General features: G+C 40.6%; 1 protein-coding gene across 2 annotated transcripts in view; it reads right to left on the reverse strand.

Annotated features, from left to right (window-relative positions):
* Positions 1–23,051, reverse strand: part of NEBL (nebulette) — a 411,963-nt gene that overhangs the window by 202,629 nt on the left and 186,283 nt on the right. For both annotated transcript variants that reach the window (XM_048837965.2, XM_048837966.2), the window contains exon 4: positions 4,401–4,508. In XM_048837965.2, coding sequence (XP_048693922.1) covers positions 4,401–4,508 — 108 coding nt within the window. The remainder of the gene's footprint in view (positions 1–4,400; positions 4,509–23,051) is intronic.

Consider the following 23,051-nt stretch of genomic DNA (forward strand, 5'->3'; position numbering starts at 1 on the left):
ATCATTCATATTTAGGAGCAAGTTTTGCCATCAGGTACACTGCGGTAGGGTTGCATGGATATAGTTGAGGGTAGATTGTGACCCCTACTACTTAAAAATGTGCCTCAGAGACAAAACAAAAAAAGTTACCCTTCTTATGATACAAATTCATGCACTCAGTTTTTTGGGAGCTTATATTACCAGATTTCCATTGAAATGAAAACAATGTACTATGAACCAAAATTTATTTCTAATGAAATTGAATATTCACATCAGAATTCAATTATCATTTGAGGTTTAAAATGTTATTTTCATATAACTGGGCAAAGTGACTGTGTTGATTTACTTCTTGGTACATTAGGCTATTTTTTGATTTGTTCCGTTTTCAGTTTTTGCAGAGTAAATTAAAGCCATTTTTTAGAGCTCACTTTTTTTTTTTACATGACCTCCATCCTTCTTTCCCCCAACATCTTGTATATTGTTAGGAAGGAGAATACCATGTATATATAAAATAAGTAAATGAATACATATTCCCAGATCTCTGGACGAAGAAGGCAGTAGATGTGTGCTTTTTCTGTTCATACATGAATTAAATTCAGTGCCCAGAAAGTGATCAAATGCTTATACTGAAGCGAGATTAGGTAGTACCAACTTGATCCAAGGCAGGCATCCACTATGCAAGATTCCATACACCATCATGCTTATCCAGCAAAGCCAGGGGAACCTGCCATCCAGCTCCTGGCTTCTTCTTAACAGAAACTGTCCATTTAACCAAACTGTAGAGATGTTTGTTTGATTTTAAATTTGAAAGAATTTACCAAGAACTAATTTGAGAACAAACAACTTATTTCATATATGACACAAATGAGGTTCCAACCTGATCTCTAGAGATAAAAGACTAATGGCACTAAGCTAGGGCCAGTTCCTGCAAGTTGTTGCGAGTCCTCCATTCCCATTAAGGCTGCTTAACATTTTATTAAATTGTGTTGCTATTTTTTTCTTTAGCTATGTGATTCCCTTTCAAATTTATATACACAGCTTCTTCCCCTCCCTTCAAAACTGCATGTGCAGAAATAGAGCCTTTGCAAAATTATTATGGCCATTTTGCTACCTTCTCATTTTCCTTGATAAAATTCACCAGTGTTACTGGACTTTCAAGTTAAATGTTTTTCATTTTGAGAATATTTGACTGCATATTGGAAATTATCCCTCACAGCTTACAAGGACAAAAACAATGGCCCAGATCTCTAACAAAATAAATGCATTTCACTGCACACACAATTTGAAATTTCTGTGTGCATATTATATGACCATTTGATGCCACAAATCAGTGACATCCTTTGCTGCAGAGTGGATGTGAATTTTTATGTTTCAAATATTGAACAAAATGAATTTATGACATCTTAAATCGCTCCATACAAATTGGAAAATGTACAGGCAATTTAAAATGCTCATCCATCCATGAAAAGGTTGCCCAAAATATCTGAAACTTGTCATTAAGAGACCTACTTAATTTATTTAATTTTCCTATATCAATCTAGACTAGAATGCTTGGTTTGTGACTGTCATGCCAACATGATACTAACAAGCTATTACATTTGTTGCTATGGGGCCTGATACTCAAAGGTGCTGGGTGCCTTGTGAAGGCTGCTCCAGTCCCACTGAAGTCGGGAAGTATACTGCACACCTTGCAGGATTGGGCCATTAATTCACACAACGGTCTGAAGACACAGAGCAAATTTCACTCATTTCTGAGAAACTTCATCCTGATCCTGGTATTCCAGGGGTGGGCAAACTTTTTGGCCCAAGGGCCACCTTGGGGTTGCAAACCTGTATGGATGACCGGGTAGGGAAGCTGTGCCTCCCCAAACAGCCTGACCCTCACCCCCTATCTGCCCCCCTCAGAACTCCCGATCCATCCAACCCCCCACCCCGTTCCTTGTCCCCTAACAACCCCCAGGATCCCACCCCCTATTCAACCCCCCTGCTCCCAGTCCCCCGACCCCTATCCACAGCCCTTCCCCCTGACAGGCCCCCCAGGACCCCATGCCTATCCAACCCCCAGTTCCTCTCCCTGACTGCCCCCCCCCGCAGAACCTCCGCCCCCATCCAACCACCCCCTGCTCCCTGTCCCCTGACTGCCCCCCAGGACCTCCTGCCCCTTAACCAACCACCACCCCCACTCCCCGCCCCCTTACCATGCCGCTCAGAGCAGCATGTCTGGCAGCCACGCTGTCTGGCCAGAGCTAGATACACTGCTGCTCTGCTTGGCAGGAGCGCACAACCCCGCCGCCCAGAGCGCTGCCTGCGCGGCGGCGTAACTACTGGGGAGGGGGGACAGCAGAGGGCTAGCCTCCCCGGCCAGGAGCTCAAAGGCGGGGCAGGATGGTCTCACGGGCTATGGTTTACCCACCTCTGTGCTATACCAATCATGCCTCACATTCCATTAGTATTTGTCTGATCTAGGCACTTTAGTGTCTGGGTTGCTGCTAACAAAAGAACAACAAAAGAACAAAAGAACTCCTTTTATAACCCTTTTTTTTAAACCCCCATCTATTGTTTTTCCCCCTTTCCAGTTATATTTCATTATAACACAAAAGAATCGTTCATGCATTATAAAAGAGACAGAGCACTATGAGAATTTTTGTGAGTGCTGCAGGACTTAATATCAAGACAAAGGGAAATATTTTAAAATGTCTGTTTCTACTGTATTACATCTATTGAGAATATAATATTATGGGTATTGATAGATATGCACATAACAGTGCTAACTTACCCCTGGAGTGAAGTTGTTACAATTTCATTTCAAAGACAATCTTTGAGAAGTGTCCAGTAGTTATAGAGGGGAGGGAAGAGAAAAATCAATGTACAACTAAAAATTAAAAAAAAAAGATTATTAATAATTTTTATATTTTGCTATACATTAAAAGTGACAAAATTTTAAAAAAATATAAAAGAGCTTACCTTTCAAACAGTTAAAATCTTAATGAGATCCTTAATCTAACTGTGAAGTACATTTCTAAACTATTAAACACAGAAGTTACTCTGTGAGACAGAATCTAATAATAATTAGATTTAAACTGTGTTTTATGTAGCATCCTTCTACAAAGTAGTATGATAAGTCTAAAGGTGTTTAGGATAGGCATAATTGAAATTTAACTTCATTTACCACATTTTTTAATTCTAATTTACCCTTCAAGATTAATTCTAATAAAGTCCTTTGATTTCAAGTCCAAATATCATTTATATAGCAAGAGAAGAAAAAAAATCTTTATTGACATATGACATCTTTTTCAGGTATGGAAAGATAGGAGTTGCACATCCATGCTTTACACCTCTTCCCCTGCATCGAAAAAGGAATCTAGGAAATAAAGTATTTCTTACCTAAAACAAAATTTCTTGGTCTGAAAAGAAATGCAAATGTGTTCGGTGCAAGAGCCAGACAGTACAGTTAATTAAGCAACAAGGTCCCATGCCTGCAGAGAAACCCTTCGTTCCACTCAATAAATATTTTTCTTGCAAGTTGGTAAAGGTCAAGATCCCTTTCTGAAAACACTTTTCACCACTTTTCACTTTTCTGGTTTTGTGCAACTATTTTTTTTATGGCTAAAACAAAGGAAAGAATAAAGAATGTATAAAAATAGCTTACAGCGCCTAGCTCTGAAAGTCAGAATACCCATTAGAACTGAAGCTGGGTAAAGCTAAACGCAATGTTGAATTTTATTCTACATAATATTCACTGGACATTTATATTATGTTATATAACAATTCTCCATCTTTGTGCAGTCAGCTAAATGTCCAGGGTAGGAATATATGAATATATCAAATAGTTAGGGTGGAATTTTCAAAAGCACCCTAGTGCTTTTGAGGATAAGTTCCATTTTTGAAAATCCCACTCCATGTCAAAGGTGTTATTCAGCATTAATACTGATATAAGTTAATGCATGACAATGCTTTTCCATTGCTAGCATTTGTACCTCTTTTCTTCTCTACATGCCATTTTCCTGGTATTTTCCTTCTAAAATTAAATATCAGTGTCTTATTTTATTTTAGAATTTTATTTTGCAAGCTATGCTTACTTTGAGAACTCCTGTAGAGGAATATATATCAAACAATATAAATCTTATTTGCAAACAATAACGTTAAATACAAAAGCAAAATGCATATAACCTTTGTAGTATAGCAAATACTACAAACACCTTTGATGGAAACTGGAGAGGTGAACACACTTTGCCAATGTGCTGTGTAAGTGTATGGTATAAGGTTACACACATTTCAGAATCTGACACACAAATCAGTCATCAAATTCATTTTCTTCACTCTCACAGACTCCATCAGAAACATCACAAACCTACAATCATGCCTTTTCTTATGTGTACCATGTCTTTGATTGGCTATCACTTGAGGAGATAGTCACATACGTTACTAATTTGTTCCTGAGTCCTTTTCAGTCTTTGTAATTCAGGTGTGTCAGTCACAATGCTGAACCCTCTTCCTTTGCTTTCTTCAAAGTCTCTTTTGTATTTAACCTAAGGAATAGAAAATACAGAAGAATAGTTATTTTCACAACGTACTACTAGTAATATCACAGACTAAGATTTTTTTAAGTACTTGTGACTGGCTGATAGCCTTGGAGGGTGAAGCCTTCTCTTTATCCACAGAAAACAGGGCAGCAGTTGGGCAAGCTTCCCTACTGTTCCACCCATGTGCCTCATCTTTGTTGTGATCACAGGTGCGACTTCCACTGTTCCTGGGGGGGTGCTCGACCCCGCCCCTGACCCACCCCCATTCCACTCCTTCCCCAAAGTCCCTGCCCCCATTCTTCCCCTTTCCCCAAGCCCTGCCCCACTTCTTCTCCGCCTCCTCCCCTGAGCGCACCACATCCCCACACCTCCCCCGTCCCACCTGGAAAGTCCTAAGCGCCGCCAAACAGCTGTTTGGCAGTGGGAAGTGCTAGGAGGTAGGCGGAGGAGCAGGGACACAGTGCGCTTGTGAGGGGGATGGGAGGGGAGGTGGGGCAGGGGGTGAGGGGAGCTTGGCTGCTGGTGGGTGCAGGATACCCACTAATTTTTCCCTGTGGGTGCTCTAGCCCCAGAGCACCCATGGAGTTGGCACCTATGGTTGTGATGGCATCACCATCACATATACTGTAGGAGTGAGAACATCAATCTTAATGCCCATTTCATCCTTATACCAGTAGCCTCTGCTGAAGATCGCCAACAAAGATGTCACGCAAGAAGCATGAAAGACTGACTACATTCAGACATGCTTTTGTAATTAAAAATAAAATTTAGCAGAGGTTAAATCGGGGTTCATATAACATGTTTCATGTTCCAATTCTCTCTTTATAATGGGGTTCATCATTCTTGTCCCCATTAGACACACAAAAACTATGCAACTGTTAAAAGAATATTATATACAAGCACAGCTCCCACTGACTTTTTGGTTGTGTCAAGGTTCCTTCCTCACTCTGAACTCTAGGGTACAGATGTGGGGACCTGCATGAAAACCTCCTAAGCTTACTTTTACCAGCTTAAGTTAAAACTTCCCCAAGGTACAAACTATTTTACCCTTTGCCCTTGGACTTCCACTGCCACCACCAAACATTTATCTGGGTTTATTTATTAGGAAAGCATTGTTTGGACAAGTCTTTCCCCCCAAAATCCTCCCAACCCTTGCACCCCATTTCCTGGGAAAGGTTTGGTAAAAATCCTCACCAATTTGCATAGGTGACCACAGACCCAAACCCTTGGATCTTAAGAACAATGAAAAAAACATTCAGGTCTTACAAGAAAAATTTTAATAGAAACAGTAAAGAAGAAGTAACAATAAAGAGAATCACCTCTTAAAATTAGGATGGTAAATACTTTACAGGGTAATTAAATTCAAAACATAGAGAATCCCTCTAGGCAAAACCTTAACTTACAAAAAGACACACAGACAGGAATATCCATTCTATTCAGCACAGCTTAATTTCTCAGCCATTTAAAGAAATCATAATCTAACGCATATCTAGCTAGATTACTTACTAAATTCTAAGACTCCATTTCTGTTCTGTCCCCGGCAAAAGCATCACACAGACACACCCTTTGTTTTTCCCTCCCCCCAGCTTTTGAAAGTATTTTGTCTCCTCATTGGTCATTTTGGTCAGGTGCCAGCGAGGTTATCCTAGCTTCTTAACCCTTTACAGGTGAGAGGATTTTTCCTCTGGCCAGGAGGAATTTTAAAGGGGTTTACCCTTCCCTTTATATTTATGACAGGTTGCTCAGAACTTCTGCAATCAGACCCAGGGTCTCAAGTTTGGCACCCAGAAAATGAGGAACACACAATTATCTACCACTTGTGAAAAGTTTGGTTTAAATGACTTGTTCAGCATTATGTGGGAACTCAAAGGCAGAGGTAGGAATAGAATCCAGTTCTTCCAGGGCAGCATTCAACTGCCTCAACCATGAAACCATCCTTTCGCTTCCTGCAAACCCTGCCTCATTCCTTACACACCTTCCAACACATACAGTAGATAAGGCAGGAATCCTATGGACATTTCCTTCATTAAGCATCTGTAACCAGGGTCTTATCATGGGAAGTGTTAGCCAACCTTAACAATGGATGGTGCTACCAGCCCTGCCTATGATAATATGTTTAAACAGGAAAACTATACATTATATGCAGAAATATTTGCTTTTATTTCAATACACCAGCAATTAACTTCAAGTGACCTTTTTCATATCATGGAACAGCAAAAAGAAAATAGAGAAAGAATTATCAATTTGCACTATGCCCTTCATAATTTTTAATCAATTGACATCAAACTGGAGCCATATTTTTATTTGATTATCAATTATATCCACTAATATATAAATCTTCACAAGGATTAAAGGTAAGTAAATATATCTTTTGAAAAAAATCTCTGCAAAAAATTTTTTTAAATGAATTAAAATGTTGGTGCAGTATCATACTCAAGTTTCATTATCACAGCTATACAAAATGTTGCTCTCAAATGCTGGTTTTTGTATATGTAAAACAATCAAAAAAACTCAACCAATGTCCAGGTAACATGAAATATTTAAGGATCCATACTCTCTTTGGTGCATATGTATAATCATGAACTTTACTGTCAATAATGCAGTGCAGTCTCACAGGGCGCAGAGTGCCCTCATGTACCACACAGGAGTGCTTAGCACCATCCAGGATTGATTGCTAGAAACTATGATTGTGACGTAAAAAACTAGAAACAAAGCTTTCAAAAACAATTTTAAAAGAAATAGTTTAAAGTGAAAATAGATTGTGAGGAATAACGCCTACGCTGGTCCCCAGGGAAAGGACGAGGTGATCTAATAGATATTTTCCAAATCAAATTTCTATGATTCATGCCTCTGGCCACATATGTCTTCAATAGACCCAAGTAGAGGATTTTGTTTAACCATTCTGGATTTTCAATCTGAGGTCAGTGTGGAGACTCCACTTTCTTATTCTATACCTAAAATCATATCCTGGAAAAATGGTTTAATATTGTGCACTTTTTCCGTCAAGAATTCATTATTTTTCAGGTAAGTTTTGCCATTTTGCATCAAAGCCATCAATTTCCATAAAAATGATGTTTTTCTTCTGTAAAAATTACTTCCCTTCTTGTTTTCTCTCTTTTTTTCCCACCATGTGCACTGTGGAAAATATACTAAAAATTGTGAGACCAAAAAGCTATTGATCTTTCACCAGTGGTATACATTTCTGCATATATCTTTAACACAAAAATCACTTCCAGTAGCAGAAAGACAGCTCTTTATTAATTAACAGTTCTGCAAACAGGATGGTAATCCTAAAAACAAACAAAAAAAGCAAAACAAAAACACAGCATAGCCGATCATCACCCTCTTTATCATCAGTGGAGAATTCTGAATATGATTAGACCCTGAAGTTAATCCTTCAGTGTACCCCCACCTCCAAATTAGTCAACACTTAGAAAGTCTATTTTAGTCCCAATAAGATTAATCCTTCCATCCATGAACCCACTCTTCTAATTGCCAGTAAGGTCAGTAACAGAAAGACAATTAAATAAGGATCTGGAGCAAGAGGAGAAAAATTTTCAGCGACTAATAAAAAAAACAGGGAAATAGAGTCCATAAGGCAACTTCTAGTGCTTTGAGTCTGTAGAAAGCAGCTGTAGCAGAGGTGGGCAAACTACGGCCTGCAGGCCACATCCGGCCCACGGGACAGTCCTGCCCAGCCCTTGAGCTCCCGGCCGGGGAGGCTAGTCCCCCTCCCCCGCAGCCACACGGACAGCACTCTGGGCAGCGGGGTTGCGCACTCCTGCCAAGCAGAGCGGCAGCGTGTCTAGCTCCGGCCGGGCGGCACAGCTGCCAGATATGCTGCGCTGAGCAGCATGGTAAAGGGGCAGGGAGCAGGGGGGGGTTGGATGAGGGGAGGGGAATCCCAGGGGGCAATCATGGGAAAAGAGAGCAGGGGGTGGTTGGATGGGGAGGAGGTTCGTCAGCGGGAGCAACGGGGGGATTGGATAGGCATGGGGTCCCAGGGAACCTGTCAGGGGGCAGGGGTGTGGATAGGGGTTGGGGGACTGGGAGCAGGGGGTTGCATAGGAGGTGGGATCCCGGGGGGGCGGTTAGGAGACAAGGAGCAGGGCATGATTGGATGGGTCGGGGGTTCTGAGGGGGGCAGTCAGGGAGCAGGAAGTGGGAGGGGGCCAGGCTGTTTGGGGAGGCACAGCCTTCCCTACCTGGCCCTCCATACAGTTTTGTAACCCCAATGCAGCCCTCGGGCCAAAAAGGTTGTCCCCCCCCCCGAGCTATAGAAACAAACTCCATACAAACAGACACATCTTCTGTTACTGGTAAGGGAAAAGACCAGCACAGATAAGACTCAGGGAACTACAGTGAATTAAACTCTGATTGATTTTGAATACTGCCTTCCATAATCAGAAGTAAATAAAATACATTCTGGTAGGTAACATTAAAATACCCTCAGAATTTTGCAATTCTTTCAAAAAGTCCTTTAAGTTATGAGCAACCTCATTACAGTTTTACTTTTAAGTGCAATAATTATACATTTATATCTGTTAGAACAAAAAGTTCCCCTTAATACCAAAAAAAAAAAAATAGCTTCAGTGCCAAGTAATTTGACCACTGCAGAAGCCCTCAGGATTTGTCATATGGTAATTACACAATGTAAAGATGGTTCCACTGCTACCAACTGTCCTACCAGTAGGAGATCCTGTTCCTGCTCTGCATCCTGTAGTAAACTGGGCACGACTCTCTGTGTTACAATGTACAGTGTGCCTGATCAGCTTTATGATCATCTGCAAATCTCTTTTCCATGTCTCTCTGAGAAGCTTCATAGTTTTGCCAGGGAGCCACTTCTAAAAAATAAAGATCTTGGAATTCAGGATAGAGCAGTTAAAAAGCTGTATAACTGCAAATGATTAAAAAGTATAACAAGAGTAACTGTGCAAATAATAGCACTACAATGTAGTCTTTATAGGTAGGATTGTGAGAGCTGGTTCACAAAAAAATCACAGGCAAAAGAATCCCACCCACTAAGATCTGAAAGGAAAGAAAATCAGTGGGAGCAAGAGCTCAGGATTACAGAATGAGGAAAGGATTGAGTTCATAGTTAGAATACACCACAACTGCATGTGTCTGGTAACAGGAATTCAAGTAAGTTATGCCACTGATGAGTCCACTGAAACAACTCCAAAAAACTCTTATACTTCTGTTCCAATCAGCCATCTACCTTACCACGCCATCAGAAATGGCTTTACTGCTTAGCCACTTCCACCGAAAATTTGACATTTAATCCATTTCTTTGTGCCTTGTGTTTTCATTGTGCAAAGTGGGTGTAACACAATATCACATTCGAATGGTAGTATTTTCTCTCCACTTAGTAGGGTACAAAAGGCTACACAAGGTACAGAGCAGCAGAGAATCAAGCCTTTTGTGCCTGCTACCGAAGCAAGTGGCACACAGTAACGCTGTGAAGGCAATTTTAATTCCAGGTGCTCCTTACCAATCTGAAAGAAAGCGCTTCAGAAGCAACAACTGAATTGCAAGCAGAAATGCAGAGAGGGACAGTTCAATGCAATAAAAGAGAACATGGTCTCCTGCCTGGAACTTGGACAATTCAGAGAAATATGGTCTGCAAGGTAAAAACTGTCTTCTGACCCACTGCCTGTCAGAAAGTGATAAATCTTTGGACTTCTATTGCCTTACTTCTGAGGAACCAAGTCTAGGGAAGTAAAGTCTGCAATTCTAGGACCCTAAACAATTCTAAACCCTTCCATTCTAGGACAGATCTGCCCCTGATATGTACAGACAATCTTTAATCAGGAACTGGAGGTGAGGTCTCGGAGGATTGACATATAATCTAAAAGTAATTTAATAAAACTAACAAAGAAAACCTGGATCTATGTTTGGCAATGATAGCCAACAACCCTAGCCCTCAGAAAAATTACCCAGTGGAACTGGGATAAGAAAAATACCTTTTTAAAAATTTTCTAGTAGTAGGCTTTCTAAATCCTGGAACTCACTTTTAATTCATGCCTAAACTAGACCTGGATCACAGTCTTCTCTGCCCCTTCCTATGTGGGAGAATTTTGCACATTTTACAAATAGCATGATCCCATGGTTATCCTGTAGAGTACAACTTCCCAGCAGCCATTTGAAATTGACATGGATTATAGGCAGGCAATCAATCGCAACAGCAGATGATACACAGGGGCCACATTAGCTATAGACAAACTAGGCAGCTGCGTAGGGCAGCAGATTTCTGAAGGCGGCATATTCCTGCAGACTCACCCACGATTCCTCCATGGGCAGGAGATGAGGCTGCCGCGGCTAGGGGCAGCTGTCAACTGGGGCTCTCGGTAGCAAGAAGCAGCCCTCACCCAGGCTGCCAGGAAACACTCCTGCCCCCTCTTGATCCAGTGCAGGTAAGATCGCACCAAGAGCTTAGGGCTACTCCTAGAGGCACCACAAGCATAGCTGGGGCTTCAGCCATAAGTGCAGCAACCCACCTGGCTTGCCAAAGGCCACTGATGGAGTCAGTGTCAAAGATAGTATTACCAATCAGGAGTTCATGACTCCCAGTAATCTATCCACTTATGGTGCTCACATAACTTGACCATTACTCTCTTAGTAGCATGGTGAGATAAATCTCTATAGCTCCATTGCATTTATGCACTTTCCAACTTTCCCCACTTACTCTGTACTCTTTGCCTTGACAATACTTCCCTCCAGACTGAAACCCAGTTCACCTCTCCTCAAAGCTTTCAGAAGGAAGGAGCGAACTGCAGTTTACATGTAGCATTTGACTCTTCAAATCCCAGTTATAATCCATTCTTCCCGTTATTTCACTTGTATAGCCCATCTATTATTCCTCCCCCATCATACATTTTGCTGCCAACATTCTTGCATAAAATGTCCCCTTAAACCATGTTCAAATTATTAAACCAACATCTTCTAATTTCTGGATCCTCTATACAGAGCCCGTTAAAGTGACTCACAGTGATGTCAATGGGCAGTGGATAAAATCCTTAATCCTGCGAACTGCTCCCCAAAATATAACAGAACATAAAGAGTCTCAATGTGAAATCAACTTCTGTAGTTACTGTATCCCTTCTATCATACAGTTCTGATAGTCTGCTCTGAAGCAATCTTGTGACCACCTTCATGAACATGTGACTCATTTCCTGAATTCTAGAACTGTGGATGGAGGTTGACAGGTTTTTTGGGCCTGTTTTCAGATACAGGCTATTACTGAGTCTGTAGAAATTTATTTCATATACTGAGAGCTGATGTACTTACCACACTCTTCAAATTGTTCCTTCAAATGAATTTTAAGGTGTTACTGAATAGCAAAGCACATTTCAGATATGTAAAATCAACATAAAGGAGTGGTTATTTATGGTGTGTAAGGAGGTGAAAAGTGTCAAGTGCCCTTTAAATATACCCATTATTCATTCCCAGTCAGAAAACATAGCTTCTGCTTCAAACAGAAAGGGTAATGTTTGGAGAGATGCCCTTCTAATAAAAACAAGGAAAGAATTTTGTACCAGAAGGTTTCCTGCAGGTTGGAAATGAGAGTTGGAGCAGAATAAGGACAGTGCAGTGTAGCAGCAGGACTTTCAAACACACACACACACACACAAATAAACAAGAGAGTGAAATGGGAAAGTGAACAAGTGAAATAATTCCAAAACAAACTGAATATTAAAAAAGAAAGTGTGGTACAGAAAAGGAAAACTAAGCATCTCAAAACAAATAAGCGTTTGTGCATTAAACTTCTTATCAGAGATGTTAGCTAGCAACAATGGGGAAAGTGGAAACAGTTAGAAATCATCCTAAAGGTAAACATTGTTTCCTTTGTTATAGGGTAATTAGTGAGAGGAATTAGTGGGTACCTAAAAAGGATATTGGTTAGTTAAAAATTGTTCTGTTTTGCTATAAGAAAACTTCCTGTATAATGTACACATGTAAAGATAATAATTTCTTTTTAACTAACAGTATTAAAGGCCTCAAGCTATTTTAGGTGACATGGGAACAGTTGAAAGGTCATGGCTACTTATAAAAGAAAAGGGAGAAATTCTTACCTATCCTGTGTTATGTTTGCTTTCAGATAATTCACTCAAGATGCAGACTCATAGATTTTAAGGTCAGAAGGGATCATTGTGATCACCTAATCTGACCACCTGCACATTACAGGCCTCAGAATCACCACCCACTTCCTGAAATAGATCCCTAACCTCTTTCTGAGTCATTGAAGTCCTCAAATCATGGTTTACAGACTTGAAGTTATAGAGAATTCACCTTTTACACTAGTTTAAACTTTCAAGTGACCTGTGCCCCATGCTGCAGAGGAAAGCAAAAAAACCCCAGGGTCTCTGCCAATCTGACCTGGAGGAAAATTCCTTCCAGACCCCAAATATGGTGATCAGTTAGACCAGGAGCATGGGGGCAAGACCCACCAGGCAGATACCTGGGAAAGAATTCTCTGTAATAACTCAAAAGCCCTGCCCAGCTAGTGTCCCATCTCCAGTCATATTTTGTTGCTACTGGCAGTCGCTGATGGGACACATGCCTTCATACGCAGTCCCATCATACCATCCCTTCCATAAACTTATCAAGCCCAGTCTTGAAGCTAGTTAGGTTTTTAGCCCCCACTGATCCCCTTTGAAGGCTGTTCCAGAACTTCACTCCTTCGATGGTTTCGAGCATAAACTTGTTGATGGCCATATATCCATTTATATCCATTTGTTTTTGTGTCCACACTGGCACTTAACTTAACTTAAATAACTCCTCTCCCTCCCTTGTATTTATAGAGCACAATCAGATCTCCCTTCAGCCTTATTTTGGTTAGGCTAAACAAGCCAAGCTCTTTGAGTCTCCTCTCATAAGATAGATTTTCCATTCTTTTGATCATCCTAGTAGCCCTTCTCTGCACCTGTTCCAGTTTGAATTCATCTTTCTTAAATAAAGGAGACCAGAACTGCACACAGTATTCCAGATGAGGTCTCACTAGTGCTTGTATACTGGTACAAACACTTCCCTGTCTCTACTGGAAATACCTCGTCTGATGCATCCTAGGACTGCATTCACCTTTTTCGTGGCCGCATCCCATTGACGGCTCATAGACGGCTCAACCAATACACCCAGGTCTTTCTCCTCCTCTGTCACTTCCAACTGATAAATCCCCAGCTTATAGCAAAAAGAAAAGGAGTACTTGTGGCACCTTAGAGACTAACCAATTTATTTGAGCATAAGCTTTCGTGAGCTACAGCTCACTTCATCGGATGCATACTGTGGAAAATACAGAAGATGTTTTTATACACACAAACCATGAAAAAATGGGTGTTTATCACTACAAAAGGTTTTCTCTCCCCCTCCCTTCACCCTACTCTCCTGCTGGTAATAGCAGAAATTCTTGTTGTTAGTCACTAAATGCATGACCTTGCACTTTGCAAAGTTTTGAAGGAACTCAAATATGAAACTGCAGAACTACTAACTGAGGTATGTAGTAACCTACCACTTAAATCAGCTTCTGTACCAGATGACTGAAAGGTAGCTAATGTAATGACAATTTTTAAAAAAGGCTCCAGAGGTGATTCTAGTAGTCACATGCCAGTAAGCCTAATTTCAACACCAGAGAAATTGGTTGAAACTACAGTAAAGAACAGACTAGTCAGACATTTAGATAAACATGATATGTTGGGGAAGAGTCAAAATGACTTTTATAAAGGGAAATCATGCCTCGCCAATCTATTCATATTCATTGAGGGTGTCAACAAGCAGGTGGACAAGGGTGAAGCAGTTGATGCAGTGTAGCTGAATTTTCAAAAAACAAGGTCCCTCATCAAAGGCTCTTAAGCAAATTATGCAGTCATGGGATAAGAGGGGAGGTCCTCTCATGGATCAGTAACTAGTTAAAAGATAGGAAACAAAGCACAGGAATAAATGGTCAGTTTTCAGAATGGAGAGAGGTAAATAGCAGATTCCCCCAAAGATCTGTACTGGGACAAGTGCTGTTAAGCATATTCATAAATGACCTGGAGAAGAGGGTGAACAGGGAGGTGGCAAAATTTTTAGATGACACAAAATTAATCAAGATAGTTAAGTCCAAAGCTGACTACGAAGAATTACAAAAGGATCTCATTAGACTGGATGAAAGGGCAACAGAATGGGAGATAAAAGTCAGTGTTGATACATGCAAAGTAATGCACATTGGAAAAACACAATCCCACCTATACATATAAAATGATGGGGTCTAAATTAGCTGTTACCACTCAAGAAAGAGATGTTGGAGTATTTGTGAAAAGTTCTCTGAAAACATCCACTCAATGTGCAGTGACAGTTAAAAAAGCTAACAGAATGTGAGGAACCATTATAAAAGAGATAGATAACAAAACAGAAAATATCATAATGCACAATATAAATCCATGGTATGCTGACACCTGGAATACTGTATGTAGTTCTGGTTGCCCAATCTCAAAAAAGATATATTAGAATTGGTAAAGGTACAGAGAAGGGCAACAAAAATTATTAAGGGTACAGAACAGCTTTCATATGAGGAGAGAGTGAAAAGACTGGGACTTTTCAGCTTGGAAAAAAGACAGCTAAGGGGGGGATATGATAGAGGTCTATAAAATCATGAATGGTGTTGAGAAAGTGAATAAGGAAGGGTTAGTTACTCCTTTACACAACACAAGAACTAGGGGTCACCCAATTGAAATTAATATGCAGCATGTTTAAAACAAATATATAGAAGTACTTATTCACCAAGCACACCGTTAATTTGAGGAACTCATTGCCAGGGGATGTTGTGAAGGCCAAAAGTATAACTGGGTTCAAAAAAGAATTAGATAAATTCATGAAGGATAGGTCCACCGAGGCTATTAGGCAAGATGTCCAGGGATGCAACCGCATGTTCCGGGTGTCCCTAAGCCTCCAAACGCCACAAGCTGGGAGTGGACAACAGGGGATGAATCGCTCAAAATTGCCCTGTTCTGTTCATTACCGCTGAAGCATCTACCAATTGTCACTGTCAGAAGACAGTATACTGGGCTAGATGGAAACATTGGCCTGACCCATTGTGGCCATTCTTAAGTCTTTGTGTTTTAAAGATTTCTGTATGGAAGAGCTTTATCATCATATTTCTTTGGCAGACAATTAAAAAGTTGAAAATACAATTAAAGATACAAGTTTTTAATTGTACCACAAATTTAAGTTTTCAATCAGTTACAACCATGTTAGGATTTTTATTTATCAGACATGGAGTGAGTAACCAGAAGTTATTCCCAAATGAGGAGCCAATATTGTTTCATTATGCCTCATCTTTACTTGCCAAGATAATTTAGCCTTATTTTTAAAATTGAGAATACAGGCCACATGACTGGGACTATAGGAATATGAGCATGCGTAAACTTGCACTTGATGCTCACTTCGAGATTTCTTTTCTATGATAACCACTCTGAGAATAGTCCTACATTTTGTGTGTAAGTCCTTTTATTTTACTGCATATCTTTTGGAAACAATCCAAAACATTTGTAAATAAATCTAAATATTTATTAGCTACAAAGTAGGTTGGCCTATTTGTGGAACTTTATGTATCTACCAAGAGAGGAGAAGTTTCCTTAAACTGAATCCTGTCTATTTCAAGAGCAGGGAATATCAAAAGACAAACTGAGACGGAGTCGTGTGCATTATACCCAATTTAGAGTCTCAAGGACTCCTACCTAAGGTTAGAGTAAGTGCGGGAGGATTTTGTTTCGCAGATACAATGTCTTAGTGTCCAGGGCAGCATGAGCTAAAGCAGACAAATGCAGATGCTGAGAGTGTTTGCATCCAAACTGCATAAATCAAGTGAGCTAAAAAAATATATATATATCAGGACAGACTGAAATTAGCAACAGCATGACCCCTGCCTCACAGGGCAACACAGAGCTGATGGATGATGTGATGATGACAAACAAATCCTTAGTTGCAGTCCAAAGTCTGTCTAATAAATAGATTAGTAAAGTCAAATATATCACCATTGCCATTGCTGCATCTGTTTCTATCCTTCCATTAAAACACGGGGTGAATGTTGTCTTACTAATTGCAGAACATTTTTTTTCAAATCACAGGGCTGTCACATGTTCATGTTAGCAGCAGACAGCAATAATAGTGAAACCATGACACATTTTCCAAATATTTGTTTGAATGAAGCTTGTTACGTTTAATTTAGTTAGATTCACAGTGGCAAAAAAGCTCCCCTATTCATTTAGATTTCCTCCAATTTCCTGTGAAGGGGAAAACTGCTTCTTACAGGAAAACACTGGAGTAAGTCTGAGCCAATGTCCTACCATTGATTTCACAAAGTTAATATTTTTTTTGAAAAGCAGTAAACATTGCAAAATTAGTATAATTTAACACTGGACCGAATTTAAAGAAAATCACAGGAACATAAGAACGGCCATAGCGGTTCAGACTAACAATCTATCTAGCCCAGTATCCTGTCTTCAGACAGTGGCCAATGACAGGTGCTTCAGAGGGAATGAACAGAACAGGCATTCATCGAATGATCCATCCCCTGTCATCCACTCCTAGCTTCTGGCACTCGGAGGCTATGGACACCCAGAGCATGGGGTTGTATCCTTGACCATCTTGGCTAATAGGCATTGATGGAGCTTTCCTCCATGACCTTATCTAATTCTTTTTTGAACCCCATTATAGTTTTGGCCTTCACAAAATCCCCTAGCAATGAGTTCCAATGTGTGCTGTATGAATAAGTACTTCCTTATGTTTGTTTAAACATGCTGCCTATTAATTTCATTGGGTGACCCCTGGTTCTTGTGTTATGTTAAGGAGTAACTAACCCTTCCTTATTCACTTTCTCCACACCATTCATGATTTTATAGACCTCTATCATATCCCCCCTTAGTCATCTCTTTTCCAAACTCAAAAGTCCCAGTCTTTTCACTGTCTCCTTATAAGGGTTCCATACCCTTAATCATTTTTGTTGCCCCTCTCTGTATCTTTTCCAATTCTAATGTACCTTTATTAAGATGGGACAACCAGAACTGCATATGATATTCAAGGTGTGGGCATACCATGGATTTATAGTGGTATTATGATATTTTCTGTCTTACTATCTATAACTTTATTAATGGTTCCTAACATTCTGTTAGCTTTTTTGACTGTCAATGCACATTGAACAGATGTTTTCAGAGAACTATCCACGAGTCCAACATCTCTTTCTTGACTGGTAACAGCTAATTTAGACCTCATCATTTTATATGTATAGGTGGGATTATGTTTTCCAATGTGCATTACTTTGCGTTTATGAACACTGAATTTCATCGGCCATTATGTTGACCAGTCACGCAGTTTTGTGAGATCCCTTTGTAACTCTTCACAGTCTGCTTTGGACATAACTACCTTGAGTAATTTTGTATCATCTGCAAAGTTTGTCACCTCACCTCTTTTTACAGATCATTTATGAATACGTTGAACAGCACTGGTCCGAGAAAAGGTCACTGTCTCTTCACAGTGAAAAACTGACCAAGCAAACCTGGTAGCTCCCCATAGCTCTATCCACATACTGCAGCGAATCTCCATAAATCAAGAGGGCATGTGTAGATGGTTTCCATGGGAAAAGATACATTACTAGGCACTTTCCCACTAAGACTCAGGCTTTACGATTTTTGAAATCTAACCATAGTATCTTACGTATGTTTTAGTGTGGGTGAAATTAAAAAGTTTTACCTATTGAAAAGATATTACCTGTGTCCCCCATTTTAAGAATAGGGAGCATCTCTCATGCAGCAGAATCTTCCAGAATCATAGAAACTGTATTGTAGTGCTTTCACTCTGAGGGACCCCAAAATGCTATACAAACTATTTTACTGTATACTCTGATAGATATGTATACATTGATATATTACACACAGAGGTCAGGAATGCTGGTGCATTACTGTCTATCATGCTGACCAGTATTGTCTCATTGTTTCTTTGTACCCCACCCCACCAGTATCTATCTTTTGTCTCTTGTCTTTGACTTAAACTCTTTGAGGCAGGGACCACCTTTTCATTCTGTGTTTGTACAGCAGCTAGTGCAGTGGGATCCTGGTCCATTACTAGGGATCCTAGTTACTACAGTAATATAAATAATAATAATTAATAATAACAATCTTTAGCCCTGTTGGAATTTCGCTAGTATACTAAGACTCACACTCATACTTATTGACTTTCAATGGGCACAAGTGGTCAGGAACTCATTTTTACTGTACGTCTCAATCAGAAGACTGCATCAGTATTGACTCAGTCCTTGTTAGTTAGTATATGAAGTGTTATTGTAGCCATGTCGGTTACAAGGCGGGTGAGATAATATCTTTATTGGACCAACTTTCTGTTGGTGAGAGAGAGAAGCTTTCGAGCTTACACAGAGCTCTTCTCAAAAGCTTGTTGCGCTCCCCAACAGAAGCTGGTCCAATGGAAGATATTATCTCACCCACCTTGTCTCTTTAGTTAGCATATGTTCACTAACGCACTCAAACAACTCACCTTTTATCCTAGTCTAGACAAGGCTTCCGAGAGAAGACTGCAATCTGCTGTAACACAATCATCCTTTTCTGCAGCTTCCTTTAACACTTGACTTGCACTAGTAACACTGGTTGGGGTAAGAAGACTCCTTGCAGGTCCCAGTGCTGGTTTGCCCTCTTGAAGTGCTTGTTCTAATCCATGCTCCTCTTCCGCTCCCATCCCGCCTACAGGACTCACAGCGTTGTGGAGCAATGAGCAATCAGAATAAGTGCTTCGACGGCAAACCTACTGCCACCGCAGCAGAGCAAGGTGCTGGAGTCCTCACAACCAGTGTGAAGGAACTTTAGTGAAAGGGACAAGCAAAGGAGAGAGCAAGATGGAAAGCAGGACGCTGAATCAATGAAAAGGGAGGGCTGGGGAAAAGCAAAATGGAGAATAGAAGAATAGGGGCAAATGTAGGGGTTCAGGACATTCTGTTCTGCCCTGCCTACAAGCATTCTCTAGGAATTCCTATTTGCAAGTTTCCAGACCCGTCTCAGCTATATCTTTTGCCCCAGTAAACTCAAGTTATATAAAGAAAAATGAGAAAGAAATATATTTGGCATTGCTTATATGCCAGGTGGTTTCACAGTTTGCCAACCATCTGGTCTCAGTTTACTGTTTGTCAGTAGCACCAAATGAGAGAAAAATATGACATGTTAAATATTAAAATCTACCTTATTAAACAAATGAAAGCTACTGTAAAGAGTAAATGTATTTAACACATGGATTGTAGTGTTAAACACATGGCAACCCATGCAAAAAAACTCTCCTGTTTTTAAAGATATGACATCACACCCTCATGAAACTTAAAAATTCATCATTTAAATTCAAATGTATGACATCACACCTGTGAATTATGAGATTTCTGCAATACTTTGTCATCACCAGCACCTACATCTCACATACACACCATTCTGTAGTCAAAGAGCTGCTGAAGCAGTAGGAGATAGATGCTCTGACTACCTTCTGTGAGAAAGGAAAGGCAGAAAGGGGAAGTAATGAGGGATATGGGGAAGGAGGGATGTAGCAGTCAGATCAGAGCTGCTGGTGAGTATCCAGGACAAAAATTCAACACACATATATATATGTGTGTGTGTGTGTGTGTATCATAAAATAAAAGAGACAAATAAAATTTGAGTTACACACTGATAATTCCAATTCCAGGTACTGGTTACTACACATGCCACTGAAGACTGCAGTCCCTCATTGTTTATGTGATCACGATAACTACTTAGCTGTTATTTATTCTATATATCAAAAGTATATAAGGCCAATTTTCAAATTACTCATTAAAAATGAACCAAAGAATCTATAGGTTCATTCTTTCATATGAGGAAAGGAACCCTTATTTGTGCATACATACTAGGCAATTATGTGATGCACCATTTGTGCACACTGCTTACTAATCTACACCCACAACAAATGTGCTCCCAAATTTTGTAAGCATATTTTAAAGGATTTGGCTCATAAAATGTAAGCTTTTCATTAGTAATTATGCAAAAGGCCAAGTAGGAACAGAAGAGTGACAATCCCACCTAAACCAAATAAAATTTAACTTGAGAGCTCAAGCAGAAGATGCATTTCAATAAACAGTCTGGGTCCCAATAAGCTAATGAACCTTGCCTTCACAGGTCTTACTCCAACTGTCATGAAACCAAACAAAGAGAAGGGGACCAGATAGTTTTATTTCACCTTAATGTTCAATGTTCCATAAATGCCAGCATGGACAAAGACAGCCCAAGAAAGAAATACATCTCATTCCTCACAGCATATGTGCTGGAATTCTTGTCATCATGTTCATTTAAGTACACTGAAGAACATTAAGGAGATTAAAACACAGACCTATCCTGAGATAATTGTTTGCCTGGACATTTGATTGCTTTCAGCTACCAGATCAACCTCTTCCCCACTCCTTGAACCAAAGCTGTATTTGGAAAACTTGCTTTGTTTCACCTGCATGTGATATCTAAATATCTGGCAGACATATTTCCTTCTCAAATTCCTAATTACGTGGCTACTGAGACTGGTAATAGCTCATGCTAACAGCAGCAATGCTGTCCAAGGGAGAAAGAAAGGACAAAACCTACCATATTAGATGCGGCGCTGTTAAACTGAAACGGCTATGGTGACAGATTACTGGACAAGAACCCACAAAGTGCAGCAGCCCTATCATGCTGCAACACAACATGATGACAATGCTGCATTAGGCAAGGTGAATCCTGCAGCATTTAGAGCAGTATAGCAGGCAGCTATAACAAAACAAACCAGAAATAAACAAACATTTTAAACCCTAGTCAATGTGTGACACCTCTTGTCACTTTCCTAGTGTAGAGAGGACCTTAAATCTATAAGTCTGGAAATTCCAAAATTCTCATCATAGTGGATTTTTCCAGTCCTATAAAACACACATCCACATAACAATGATGGGTGGTACATCCAGCACCCCCCACACATACCCAGCCCCCGCACACCCCATGCCCAGACTCCTGCACCCCCCACATGCCAACCCCCACCCTGAGCACCAAACGGGAGCTTCTTCACCCCCCCACATTCCCGCCTGCACCCCTCGCACCAAATGGGAGCTGCCCAGGTAAGCACTCCACACCCAAACCTCCTGCCCCAACCCTGAGCCCCTTCCCTCACTCTAGCTCCTGGCCAGACCCTACACTCCAACCCCCAGCCTGCTCCTTCACCCCCAGCCCTGTGCTCAGTGCACTCCCACCCTCAGCTCAGTGCAAAGAGAGAGGAAGAGAATGGGCTAGAACCAGGGAGAAGGTAGGTACCCACTATGTGGGCAGGTCCAGGATCCCAGACCAGCAGTGGGCTGAGCGGGGCCGGCAGCAGGGACCTGGCTGACAGGAGCCGGCGGACGGAACCCCAGACCGGCAGCGGGCTGAGCCGCTCAGCCCACTGCTGGTCTGGGGTCCCGGCCGCCAGCCCCACTCAGCCCGATGCTGGTCTGGGGTTCTGGCTGCTGGCCCCTTGCCAGCCGGGGTCCCGGCCGCAGGCCCCGCTCAGCCTGCTGCCAGCCTAGGTGAAAGGAACCCCAGGCTGGCAGCAGGCTGAGCGGGCCGGCGGCGTAAGATCAACATTTTAATTTAATTTTAAATGAAGCTTCTTAAACATTTTGAAAACCTTGTTTACTTATGACAATAGTTTAATTATATAATGTATAGACTTATAGAGAGAGACCTTCTAAAAAACGTTAAAATGTATTACTGGCACGCGAAACCTTAAATTAAAGTGAATAAATGAAGACTCGGCACACCACTTCTGAAAGGTTGCCAACCCCTGCTCTAGGGACTATTCATGCTTGCCATTATTTTGAACCTGGAGGGTAATACACTCAGGGCTCCATGATATAAAACCTGTAGCAACAGAATGTTTGCATTATTGTAAAACATACTTGTTATGGAGATATACAATTTTACCATTTGTTCAGTTACAGGGTGGGAAAATACCAAACCAGATTTAAATTGTTTCATTTTTCTTTCTTTTAAATTTGTAGTAAGTGTTTCCATCAAAATTTACAGTAACCATCTACAGCACTCACTCCCACTCTCCCTAAAATCATACTCTATAAATTTAACAATTCTTAGATTGGTATTATAAATCTAACCCGATGTTTGTTGTTTTGACTGGGAAGGGGAAAAATCAGTTCTGCAAATATCACAGAAACCATTCTCATAATTTTTGCTAATAAATTTAATCCAGAGTAGCAACTATTCACATAAAATAAATCAGACAGATGCCATAATTTAGACAGTGTAGCTAGCCGGGTGGCACCCTTTGTGTAATCTTTTCCACCTTTAAATCCTGGATTCAGAAACAGATTGAAGGCAACTGCGCCATCTGGTAGAAGGTAAACTCTGAAACTGATCTTCATCACACTTTTTGTTTTAAATGGGTAGATGACAGGCAGGCTTCCACTAAATTCTCCAACACTCTACCTACTAATTAATTCAGACAATGACATTTCAAGTTTGACCTTAACCACCCTGAGCTATA

This window comes from Caretta caretta, chromosome 2, assembly GCF_965140235.1.
Source record: "Caretta caretta isolate rCarCar2 chromosome 2, rCarCar1.hap1, whole genome shotgun sequence".
Classification (NCBI taxonomy): Eukaryota; Metazoa; Chordata; order Testudines; family Cheloniidae; genus Caretta; species Caretta caretta.